The 11,174-nt window shown below is 59.3% G+C and overlaps 2 protein-coding genes across 6 annotated transcripts; one reads left to right on the top strand and one right to left on the bottom strand.

The window, feature by feature from the left end:
• Nucleotides 1-803: 803 nt before the first annotated feature.
• CSTF2 (cleavage stimulation factor subunit 2) lies at nucleotides 804-7,395 on the bottom strand. Of its 4 annotated transcripts, XM_015278274.4 has the most exons (15): nucleotides 7,295-7,395; nucleotides 7,106-7,184; nucleotides 6,603-6,772; nucleotides 6,168-6,304; nucleotides 5,926-6,045; nucleotides 5,673-5,822; nucleotides 5,434-5,557; nucleotides 5,034-5,096; nucleotides 3,638-3,697; nucleotides 2,885-3,026; nucleotides 2,379-2,530; nucleotides 1,810-2,087; nucleotides 1,482-1,607; nucleotides 1,103-1,228; nucleotides 804-989 (listed from the first exon to the last, which is right to left on the bottom strand). In XM_015278274.4, the coding sequence occupies exons 1-14, from the start codon at nucleotides 7,350-7,352 to the stop codon at nucleotides 1,106-1,108; spliced, it is 1,782 nt and encodes a 593-aa protein (XP_015133760.1). In that variant the 5' UTR covers nucleotides 7,353-7,395; the 3' UTR covers nucleotides 804-989; nucleotides 1,103-1,105. The 4 variants fall into 4 exon arrangements, with proteins under 4 accessions (XP_015133760.1, XP_015133761.1, XP_015133762.1 ...); XM_015278275.4 differs by lacking the exon at nucleotides 3,638-3,697; XM_015278276.4 differs by lacking the exons at nucleotides 7,106-7,184; nucleotides 7,295-7,395 and having other exon boundaries at nucleotides 6,538-6,686.
• A 25-nt stretch (nucleotides 7,396-7,420) lies between these two features.
• Nucleotides 7,421-10,678, top strand: TRMT12 (tRNA methyltransferase 12 homolog). 2 transcript variants are annotated; one of them, XM_025150510.3, is made up of 7 exons: nucleotides 7,421-7,747; nucleotides 7,863-8,022; nucleotides 8,097-8,295; nucleotides 8,379-8,529; nucleotides 8,611-8,720; nucleotides 9,603-9,760; nucleotides 9,832-10,678. In XM_025150510.3, the coding sequence occupies exons 1-7, from the start codon at nucleotides 7,683-7,685 to the stop codon at nucleotides 10,276-10,278; spliced, it is 1,290 nt and encodes a 429-aa protein (XP_025006278.2). In that variant the 5' UTR covers nucleotides 7,421-7,682; the 3' UTR covers nucleotides 10,279-10,678. The 2 variants fall into 2 exon arrangements, with proteins under 2 accessions (XP_025006278.2, XP_040556022.1); XM_040700088.2 differs by having other exon boundaries at nucleotides 7,421-8,022.
• The last annotated feature ends 496 nt before the right edge of the window (nucleotides 10,679-11,174 follow it).

The raw sequence follows: 11,174 nt of genomic DNA on the forward strand, positions 1-11,174 counted from the left end.
TTACTGGGCTGCAATAAAAAGGCAATAAACCCTCGGAGGTGAAGTGTAGGGTGTTGGGGCTGGCTGCTCGCCAGCCTTCTCCCTCCACAGAGGCTCACAGGCACCAAAAAGCCAACTCTGCACCAACCACCAGGCACAAACCAGCACACAGGCAGACTTTAAGTGCAAAGATAACCAATTTCTGCTCAAGCGTATGCACAGAGGAGGAGAAAAACACACTCCCAGGGCAGGCAGGTGTGGTAAGCGATACAGCAATTGGATACGGAGCCCTTCTGCTCTTGTCAACAGGGACAGAAAGCTGAGCTCCCTGTCATGCCCTAAGAGGACGGCACAGCCAGGCTGACCTGCACCATGGGGCACCCACTGCTGTCTCCTGGCCCACTGTCTGATGTCACCAGTCAGACACCTTCCCCGGGCAGCTGGCTTGCCCTCTTTGGTAGCCAGCACATTCCAGCAGGAAGGTGCAAAAAGACAGTACCCACAAAGCTTAACAGTCCCCCAGAGCATCATCAGCCCCAACATTTGCTGCCCAAGCCTGATAACCCATCTGTCTCCCCCAGTGACAATTTCAGCTTTCTGCACGTGAGTGCCTCCTCCATGTGCTGCTCCTGCTCAGCTCACCACCCCAGGGTGCTTTCTACCACATTCCTACTAAACAAGAAATCTCAGCAGTAGCTCCTGCACCTGTATTGCTGGGAAAAGGATGAAGAACCTGAGAGGTTCAGCCTAGGACAAAGCTAGGCCAGGCTGTTCCCAGCAGTCCTCCTGCCTTTGAGGGACCATACAAGGCAATCAGACACAACTTTACTCAAACCCTCCTCCCACTTTATTTCAAACATCATAAAATATACACACAGAAAAAAGGAATGAACTGGGAGGGAAAACCTTGGTTGGCAAGGAGAAACCTCTCCCTAAATGCAGCATCAACTCAAACAACAGGAAACGGCTGCCATGGAGCACCTTCTCTGCCCATCACACACCTGCCAGGCCTGTGAGAAGGAAGGGGAGGGAAGTGAGCACAGGGAAGAAAAGCAGGGTCACCCTCCACTGAACAGCACTTGGATTCACCGCATGGGAACAGGTACAGGCTTAAGGACATCACCTGTCAGGGTGCCCCTGTGGATTTCTGGATTTGCTCCTTTAGAATAAGGATGCTTTGCCGTTGCTCTGGGGGCAGCATGGCGATCTGGTCTGCTGTCAGCTGCAGAACCTGCATGATCAGGGCCGCCTGCAGAGAGAAGGGAGAGTCAGAATCGCTCTCTGCCAGCACAGCCATGGGTTACCACAGCCAGGAAAGAGGTGCCAGATGGATTGAGTTTCCTCTGCAGCAGGACCACGGAGCTGCCCAAGCTCTGAGCAGAGCAGGGTAGAATAACCTCCTGCTCCAAATGCAACAGGAAAGAAAACAAGTTCTCTGAAGCATGGTTGTCCTCTGCCACGGTAAGGCACATTGTCTAACCCCTTCCCATGTGTCCACTCACCTTCTCGTGGTCCTGTGGGGTGACCTGGCTCTGTCCAGGACTAAAGCCTCCGGGCTGACCAGCTCCCTGGACCCCTGCCCCAGGAATGCCCCCTCCTTGCATGCCAGCCCCTGCCATGTTAGGAACCTATGGGTACAAGAGAGGGGATGAGGACTGAGGGGTCTCTGGACTCAGCCATACAGATACAGGAACATAAAGCAGGCTTTGTACTTCCAGGACACACTGCTCTGCAGGAAGCCTTCCACCTCCAGCAGTTACATGCATACCCCTCACCCGGCCCCAGCCCACAAGACACCATCAGTGCACAGTCAGCTACACAGAGCTGTACCTGGCGGGGCCCCTGTGGGCCGCTGGCTCCCATATTAAGTGGTCCGGGACCCTGTATGCCACCAGCCATCGGGCCACGTGGGTTGGGACCAGGCCCTCGAGGCTCCAGGCCTCGGGACTCCATGACCCTGGCCTCCATGGCCCTGGCTTCAAGCACTCGTGGCTCCAGGACCCGTGGCTCCATGCCCCTTGGCTCCAGGCCCCGCGCCTCCATCACCCGGGGCTCCAGCCCTCGTGGCTCCAATCCTCGCGGCTCCAGCCCTCGGGGATCTCTTCCAACTGCAGAGGAAGGACAAGGCAAGCTGTAGAAGGGAGCAGTGCCATGGGGTTACGGGAGTGAGCCCACTGCCTTCTCTGCTGGGAAGCTGGCCAATGCCAGGAAGATGCAGGGCTGGGGAAAAGGAGACATGCCTGGAAGAAGCCCCTTACCCTGTGGGACTGTCCCTCATGCCTTAGGTTCATTTCACTGCCCAAACCCCCTTTTAAGTCTTGAGCTGAGGCAGCGAGCTCCACTCTGACCCTCTGTCTGCATGCTTTAAGCCACCCGTTATTTCATGCCCCCTCTCTCACCTCGAGCATCCATCAAGGGCCCCCGCGGCTCTCCCATCAGTGGTCGGGGTTCTCCCATGGGTCCACCCCTCATCTCATGGGGGGGGCCACGGCTATCGTGGCCAGGCATATGGTGCATAGGGGCTCCTTGGTGGGGCGGCCCAAGGTAACCTCTGATGCAGAGAGACGAGGAGAGCAAAGCAGGAGGAGGAGAAAAAGCGAGAGAGTGTAAATCAGACACTGGCTTGGCACGGTCTGGGCAGAGCGTTGGGATTGCCCCCAAAGCCGGCCGCTGGCAAGGCTTGCACAGGGATGAATGCTGTCGGTCCCATGTCACAGGGCTGCTGATAGCACCCTGGGGATGCCCCATCCCTGGAGAAGGGGACTGATCCCCATGGCTGGCAGCACACAGGCCTCCAACCAGGCAGCAGTGACTCCCGGAAGGCTCGTGCCATCCCTGTCCTCAGTGAGGTCACCCCTGGGCAAGGAACAGTGCAATGGGCTCCTCTCCTTCCCTCTCCCCTCACCTGGGCTCCACATCTCCAGTGACTGAGAGCAGGGTCCCTCCACGAGGGTCATTCGGGGCATCTCCCAAAAGGCCTCGGGGCGGCGGGCCACTAGCAGGTAGAGGTCCACGCTGCATAGGGGCCCTCGGGTCTGGCATGGGCACTGCCAGGGAGACATACAAGAACTTGTGAGGACCTGCACAACCAGTGCTGTGCTGAGACTGTCCCCCAGCGCCCTCAGGGCTGGGATGTGCACTGCCTCTCTGCCCCCCGACACAGGTGAGTGGGCTGTGCTGACTGCTGGGGGAGCAGCCCTTTGGATAAGGCCAGAGAGCACGGAAGCTCCTTCCCTGGGTGCTCATTACATCACTCTCTTTCCCCCTCTGGTTCTATCTCAGTCTCCTTACTACACCAGGTGCTCAAACAGTGTAGATGCCCCTTGGCAATCTCTAAGAGCATGGGCCAATGTGAGACCAGGAGCAAAGCAAGACCTGAAAAGCTCCTGTCAGGAAGGTGCCTAATGGGGCTGGATCCTAAGTGAAGACCCTCTCCAAACAGGTGCTCATTTCCACTAGTGACTCTCTGCACGCCATTAGCTTGTTCTCCTCTCCTCTTCCTCTCTTTTCCCAGGGGAAATCCTGTCCCCTCCTAACCCTGCCAGGCTCCACGGAGTGATGCCAGACCCCAGCCCTGAACGCAGTGTGATGACAGCTGCTCTCCACACACTGCACAATGAGCTCCATGACAGCCTGGAGCAGGCAAGCGCCGCGATACCTTGAACGCGTTCGATAGACGCAGGCCTGGCAGGTCCCACGGGCGAGAGCTGCAGGGTCCCTGGGCAAGCAGCAGGAAAAGAGGGAGAAGAGCAGACACGTAAATAGTGTATGCACACATGCACGCAGCCTTGGGGACGGTGCTGTTTCAGCCTGTAGAATCACCTCTGCTCCCTGGCATCCCCCAGGACACCTACTGAGAAGATGCTGCCTGCTGCCAGTCTGGCTGTATCAGCCACTTCCACCAAAGCCACGTCTGCCACCACAGGTATGGAAGGCAGCTCGGCACAAAGCACCGGGCTGGGCACAGCCCTTTCTTTTCTCACTCTGTGAACACGCAGGGAGCGGAGTGAACCTTGCCGCAGGAAGTCCTGCCAAGAGAATTGGCACACTGCAGGGCCACGGTGCGGCCCGCAGCAAGTCAGCTCCTGCCCCTGCCTGCAGCTGCCTTGGGCACTCCCCAGCACTGGTTTTCTGTCTGCTCTTCAAAACCTTCTGGGTATCAGTGAAACTGCCAAGAATTGCAGGATTGTTCTTGAGACGATGGTGCTCACTCGGAGAATAATGACAGTCAGCTGTCTTTAAGACACCTAAGACTGGAGGAACTCAGAACAGGTTTGCCACTCTGCTGACACAAGACCTAAGATAGAAATCTAGGTGATGGAGATGTCAGAGCCCTGCATGCCTTACTACTGGAAGAACAGGAACACCTTGCTTCGGTTGCACTAATCACGGGGCAGCTGCTCAGAATTGAATGGTGAGGAATCCAGCTCCAGGGCTGGGCTGTACAGACCGTGCCTGCAGAGGGAGTGAGGGTCAAGGAACTGCCCATTCCAGAACTCCCTGCCAAGCCTCGTACTCACTATCACAAGCAAAAGCGAAGACCCAGCTCCCTCTGCTGGGCACGGCACAGAAAGCACAGGGAGACACGGGCAGACGCTGCAGCAGCATAGCTGCTTCCTAGCATCCAGGCGGCAATGAAGCAGGGCAAGGGACTGGAGAAGAGCAAGCTCTGCCTGCCTGCACAAGCACAGGGACAGACACGGGCTCACAGAGAGATAGAAAACACAGGCACATCCCGCCCAGTGGAACGGCAGCTCTCCTGGCTTCCAGGACGCATCTGCACAACACAGTGTAGAACAAGCTGGAAGCAAATTGGTGCCCAGGCTGGAGTCCTGGATGCAGGAGAGCTGTTACCACAGCCTTGCACCTAAGCGAACAAACCCAGAAGTGGCCCAGTGCTATAGGAGCTGCCATGTCCCCAGATGCAGCAGCAACAAGGCTGCACATAGCCAGCAGGGGCTCTCCCAGCGCAACACTGCTCAGAACCTGTAGCCTGGGCCCCTGCTGGAGCAAGGTTCACATGACACATGGCATAAACTTAACCTCTGATGTACCTTGTCCACGCTCCAATGGCACAGGCCCTCCTCCAGGCATGCCGACCTGCGGCTGCAATCCACCTGATGGAGAAAAAGCAGAGGTAAGATATCTTTGTTGTTGTCCCTGTACAACAGGGGCATTCCTTTGTACAACTGAGCCATTCCTCTGGACCCAAATACCTACCCCCTCCCAGCTCCTGGGGTAACACCTGGAGGTTTATTTTCTTGCTGTTGGTTGCCCATGGAGATAAGCCAACTTTCTGAACTGCCACTGACAGCAGCCACAACCACTGCACGGAGTACAAGTGCTCTCATGGGGCCCAGCCCTATGGTTATGGGAAGGTATGGTGGGCCTGTCTGCAGGACCTACATGCCCAGGGCAGCCTGGACACCGCTCAGCCAAAACCCACACACTCACCTCCTGGAGCCATGGGGCCAGGGCCAGGGCCCTGCACAGCAGCTGCCATCTGTCCTGGGGCTGGCACTCCTCCCTGCATAGGCGGCTGCATCAGAGGGGGAGCACCATTTACATGCATGCCACCCTGTCCAGGAGAGAAACTAGGCCTCAGCAAAAAGTCCTGTCAGCCCAGCTGGGAAACCTGGGCTGGTAATGCCCACTGCTCCCCAGCATGGTACATATGCCCTATAGGCTCTTACTATGGGTTGTGGCTGGGACGATGGGGTATTCTGTGGGTTCAGCTGGGCATTAGGCCCTGGCCCAGGTCCTGGTCCCGGCCCAGGTCCTGGCACAGCCTGCTGGTTGCCTGGGATCAGAGGAGGAACGCTGGTCTGACGATGCAGGATTTTCTAGAAGCAGAAGGAGGAGAAAGGAGTTATCTTCTGCTCTCCACTTCACAGCAGGCTGCTGCCAATGTTCTACCAGCCCCAGTCAAGACAGTGAGGGACAAACCAGTGCGATCTCTGGGTCGACGATCCTCATTACCACCTGGGCCTGTAGCAGAGCATAAGCCAGCTGGGGGTTCTGCAGCAGCATGTTCCTGGCTTCCTGGGGGCTGTTCTGGACGCACAACTGAGAATACACATAGAGATCAGCACTCTAGCAAGTCATGATATGGGCTACAGGGGCACAGGCAGCTGTGATAGAAGGTGCTCACGCAGAAAGCAGGGAGCATAGCTCCCTTCTCCACTCACCTTCATCTGCTTCATCAGCTCAAACATCTGTTCAGGTGGCAGGCTGGCCACTGCACGGCTGATGGACTCAGGGGCATCCTCTGGATTGACAGGATCCCCATAGGGTGACTCTATGATGGGTGCACCTGTGCCCAAGCCTGCAACAGAGTTTGTGATATAAGCCGCAAGCTCAGAAGACAGCGTGAGATGGTGTTTAGAACTGACTGCTCATAAGAAGGTGAGTGCCATGCCATTAAGGGGAGGCAGCAAAAGCAGGGAGATCTGGAAGGAGAAAGAACAACCAGCTCAGCCCACATCCCCTCTGCAAAGCTGTTTGCTGGGTCGCTTGGAGCAGGCCAGCTCTGCCAGCCTCACAGAGCCAGGTACGTACTGCAATGCCAGGAAGGCCAGGCCCAGTACGGCATCAGCGTTCTCTGGTACAGAATTCAGACTCACTCTTCAGCTCCTCCTTGTTCTTCTCGCTGGCTGCATTGTCGACACGGAGGGCCCTCCCACTGAACTCCCGTCCATTCAGGTTCCGCATGGCACTGAGGGCCGTCTCCTGGTCCTGGTACTCACAGAAGCCATATCCCTTCGGTTTTCCTGTCTCCCTGTCATACACCAACCTGCAGAGCAAGAGGAGAGCCATCACCACTGAGGGCAGCCCGCGGCTGGGAGTGAGTAAACATCCCTGCAGAGCCCCTCGGTGCTCCTGTTCCGCACCCATGGCTCTCAACAGAGCACGGTTAGGATGCCGTGAGACAGCTGGTCCGGCCGTGGATTCGGCATGCCCACGCTGCAGTGCTTGGGCTCTATCCCCAGCTCTCAACGCAGAGCACGGCCCCGTGTCCCCGGCCCCTCGCGGGCCCAGGCCTCGCTCCCCTGTGCCCGCTTGAAGGCCGCTCCGCCGCGCACGGAGGAAGCCGGGGGAGCAGAGTGGACGACCGAACCGCTCTCACCTGAAGCTGACCACGGGCCCGACCTCGGAGAAAATGTCCTTCAGCTGCTCCTCTGTGGCCTCGTACGGGATGTTCCCCACTGCGGGAGAGAGACGGCGGCGCTCAGCCCGCGGCGCGGGGGGCGGGAAGCCGCAGAGCCGCAACTCGGGCAGCCCGGCCCGCCGCCGCCCCCCGCCGCGCGGCCCTCACCGAAAACCGAGCGCAGGGAGCGGTCCACGGCCGGGTCGCGCACCGACAGCCCCGCCATGCCGCCCGCCGCTTCCGGTCGCTGCCCGCTGCTTCCGGTCCCCGCGCCGAGCCGCCTCCCTCACTTCCGCCCGCATCCAACGTGGCGGCGGCGGAGCGCGACCGGAAAACGCTCCGGGGGGAAACGGAGGCCCGTGCGGCAGGGCTGAGGAGCGTGCGGCGGTGCCTCCCACCCCTGGGTGCCCACATCCATTGGTGCCCCCCACCCCGTGGCGTTCTCCACTTCTGAGCCCCCCCCCATCCCTCGCTGCTCCCTCCCCGTATCCTCCCCCACATCCCACACGCAGGTGCCACGTTCCTGTCGGCTGTCCGCGTCCCTTCGTCCTCTACAATGGCTGCGGGGGGTGGCACCATCCCCGCGCTGGCCACGGAGCCACGCTTCGCCCAGCACCTGAGGTGAGCCGGGAGGGAGCCGGGTGGCCCTGCGGTGCCCCATGCTGTGCTCTGGCCGCAGCGGGACTTGGGGGGCTGCAGGGGGGAAGGAGTGCGTGAGGCGGCCCCGGCCTTGCAGGCAGCGTTTGGAAGAGGCCCGGCTCTTGGATGCCCGGTACCGGCTGCAGAAGGTGCCAGGGGGCAGCGTGGCCCTGCCGGTGCTGGAGGGGAAGGCAGCGGAGCAGTGGCTGCAGGACAACGTGCCGCAGGGGCTGTCCTGCCGGCTGCTCTGGATCCAGGTGGGCGCGACCCTGCGTTGCCTCCCAGGCACGGGTTCAGGCTGGTGGCCTCGCTCACCGCGTCCCTCCCGCAGGACCCCGTCCCTTCAAAGGCCGCCAGCGTGCAGCCGCCTGCCCAGAAGCTGCGCTGTGAGCTGCGCCGGCTGCTGGTGGAACGGGGAGAAAGCTGGTCGGAAGAGCTGGAGCGCGACGTGCCCCGCACCTGGCAGCGGCATGGGGACTTGGTCCTGCTGAGCGAGGACAGCTTCAGTGCTGCGCTGTGGGCAAAGCTGGGTGAGCAGAGCGGAGCCGCCCACAGAGCTGCCGTGTGGATGCTGCTGGCCTCTCCCAGTGCTCCCAGCATGGCTGCATTGCAGGCCCCGTGCTATGGGAGACGGTCGCGGCGGCTCTGGGTGCCCAGCGCCTGGCCAAGCGAGGACGGGTGTTGCCAGACAAGATGCGCTCCCCCACTGTCACCCTGCTGCTGGGCCACAACAGCTGGGTGGAGCACGTGGACAATGGCATTCGGTAGGAAGAGCAGTGATGTGGGGCATGGCTGTTGAAGCTGGGAGAAGGCGCTGCTCTCACCGGACTGCTGCTGGCCCCCAGGTACACATTCGATGTGACAAAGTGTATGTTCTCCCCGGGTAATATCACGGAGAAGCTGCGAGTGGCCTCGATGCAGTGCTCTGGGGAGGTGCTGGTGGATCTCTATGCAGGTAACAGCCCTTGGGGGTGGACGGAGGGGTTCTGCAGGGCAGGTGGAGAGCAGTAATGCAGGTGCTGATGGCATTCAGATGGATGTGAAGCAGTACTAACTCTGCACTGAAAAATGAACTGGGTTGGAAGAATGGTGGGAGCTGACTTAAGAGCTCCTGCCCCATCTGGAAGCCCTCAGCACTGCTGTCCCTCCTGGGACCACATTGGATGCTTGTGACAACCTTGTGCTCAGGCACTGCAGAGCGCTGCTCTGTACTAAGTGCTGCTCACAGGAACTGTCTACATCCAGTGAGAGGGTTTGTCCTCTTTTTGAACCTGGAGGTTGTTTCTGAAAAGCTCCCATCAATGTCCTGACTATATTGAGTGTGATGTGCTTCTGTAACCAGCTATTGCTAACTGAAGCAAGCAGCTGGTCTGTCTTCTCCTTTGCTATGAATGCCTGGGGACACAGCGTCAGGCTTCTGTGTGTGGAGAGCTCTGTTCTGTATGTACAGAAGTCAGCGTTTTGTATTTGTGCCATAGAGAGAGAAAGTGGCACTCACAGAGCTGCTCTTGATCAATTAAAACAAACACCAGTCTTGACACTTCCACATGGGCGGGGAGCAGAACAGGATAGCAGAATTAATGGGTAAAGACAGACCATAAAATAAGTTTCTCTGTGAACATTTTTTAAGATGAATTTTGGTTTCATGGGATGAGAGAGAAATGAAAGTCCATTTTGCAGGCATTTCCCCAATACCTGGGGTAGTTCTGACCCCAAGCAGAGCAGATGCATAGAGCTAAGGGTGGTAATCCACATCCTAAGCTGCCTTTGGGAAGAGAACGGATCTCAGGGGATACCTGCCCTGTGCCCTCTTTTCTGCTACCTCCTCTGTTCCCAGGGATTGGGTACTTCACACTACCATACCTGGTTCACGCGGCTGCTGCCTTTGCCCATGCCTGTGAGTGGAACCCACACGCCCTGGAGGCCCTGAGGAGGAACCTGGCACTGAATGGTGTGCAGGACCGCTGCCAGATCCACGCTGGGGACAGCAGGCAGGTGGGCAGCACCCTGGGCATGGCGCTCTGCCCTGCTGTGGGCCCTGCTCACCATCCTCCTCCTCCTACCAGCTGCAGCTGAGGGATGTGGCTGACCGGGTGAACCTGGGACTGATCCCCAGCTCCGAGGAGGGCTGGCCCGTAGCCTGCCGTGTCCTGAAGAAGAGCACGGGAGGGGTTCTGCACATCCACCACAACGTGGAGTCTCGCCCCTTGCCTCCTGCTCTGAAGGATGAGCAGAGACTCCCAGAGGAATCCAGCTCTGAGCAGAAGGATGAAGAACACCGGGGCTCTGAGGAGATGGAGAGCGGTGTCCAGGAGGTGCTGGCGGCCAGAGTCAGGCCCGAGTGGTGGAGCTGGGCTGAAGCAGCTGCTGTGCGGATCCGAGGGCTGCTGACAGAGCTGCACAGCCAGCCGTGGCAGACCCACATCCTGCACATCGAGGCGGTGAAATCCTACGCGCCCCACGTGCATCACATTGTGCTGGACCTTGAGTGCCGCCCGACGCCGCCCGCCTAGCTGGCTGCGGTGCCCCAGCATGGCTCCAGGTCTGGATTTTGCCATCTGGGTGTGGTTTACATCCCGTGTTCCCAGGTGGCAGCAGTGCCCAGCAGCAAGCCGGGCCCCTGCCATCCCTGCGCCGTGCCCAGGGCTGCTGTGCAAGGGGAGCTGCGCTCAGCTGAGCTGCACGGGGACCGTGTGATGGCAGAGCGTGGGGCTGAGGCTGCCCATAGTCCCACCTCAGCTCTGCCTACTGGCGCCCAGTGCAGGGACATCACACTGCAGGGACATCACACTGCAGGGACATCACGCTGCCTTGGATGCGTGCTGGCACTTTCAACTCCACTTTCACATGAAAGAGAGCTGCAGGGCTGGATGAACCTCAGCATTTGTGCTGGGCTTTGTTTCGATGAGTCAGGTGCAGGCTCTGTTAGGTGTTTTTTGTCCTTGTTGGTTTTTTAATTCTGAAAACAGGTCTGTTCAGCTCCATTCATTCACCTCCCCCCCCTTTTTTTTTCTCTCAGAAATAAAGGTGTTTCCCATCTCTCTAGCCCGTGTCCGGTGAACGTGCAAACATAAGGCTGACAGCTCAGAGGAAGCACGGTGCCATGGACGTGTCCCCTGCTGGTGCAGGCACGGGCTGAGCAGCGTGAAACAGGGCAGAGCGACATTCTTCATCCTCGCTCCTGGAGCCGGCCCGTCGGTTCCCAGCAGTGCCGGCGCCGATGGGCTCCGTGGCAGCCCGTGTGTGCTCTCAGGGAGGAGCCGTCTGCCCCGATAGGGCTGCGGGAGGGCACCCCGGAGCTCCGGGCACGGCCGCGTCCGGGGCCGGGGCTGCTGTTTGCTGACAGCCTCATAAATCCGTGTGTCAATAGAGCCGGGGCGTGCCGCCGCGCGGGCTGAGGAGGCGGTAG

Source organism: Gallus gallus, chromosome 4, assembly GCF_016699485.2.
Source record: "Gallus gallus isolate bGalGal1 chromosome 4, bGalGal1.mat.broiler.GRCg7b, whole genome shotgun sequence".
Taxonomy (NCBI): Eukaryota; Metazoa; Chordata; class Aves; order Galliformes; family Phasianidae; genus Gallus; species Gallus gallus.

What these genes read in the sequence shown, in the direction of transcription:
- CSTF2 (XM_015278274.4), bottom strand. Translation starts at nt 7,352, where the DNA reads ATGGCGGGGCTGTCGGTGCGCGACCCGGCCGTGGACCGCTCCCTGCGC. An exon ending in TGGCCCCATGGCTCCAGGAG is followed by an intron (nt 5,097 to 5,433) that starts GTGAGTGTGTGG and finishes TTTCTCCATCAG; the next exon opens with GTGGATTGCAGCCGCAGGTC. An exon ending in GTCTATCGAACGCGTTCAAG is followed by an intron (nt 3,027 to 3,637) that starts GTATCGCGGCGC and finishes TCTCCCTGGCAG; the next exon opens with TGCCCATGCCAGACCCGAGG.
- TRMT12 (XM_040700088.2), top strand. Translation starts at nt 7,786, where the DNA reads ATGCTGTGCTCTGGCCGCAGCGGGACTTGGGGGGCTGCAGGGGGGAAG. An exon ending in GCTGGTGGATCTCTATGCAG is followed by an intron (nt 8,721 to 9,602) that starts GTAACAGCCCTT and finishes CTCTGTTCCCAG; the next exon opens with GGATTGGGTACTTCACACTA. An exon ending in ACGCTGGGGACAGCAGGCAG is followed by an intron (nt 9,761 to 9,831) that starts GTGGGCAGCACC and finishes TCCTCCTACCAG; the next exon opens with CTGCAGCTGAGGGATGTGGC.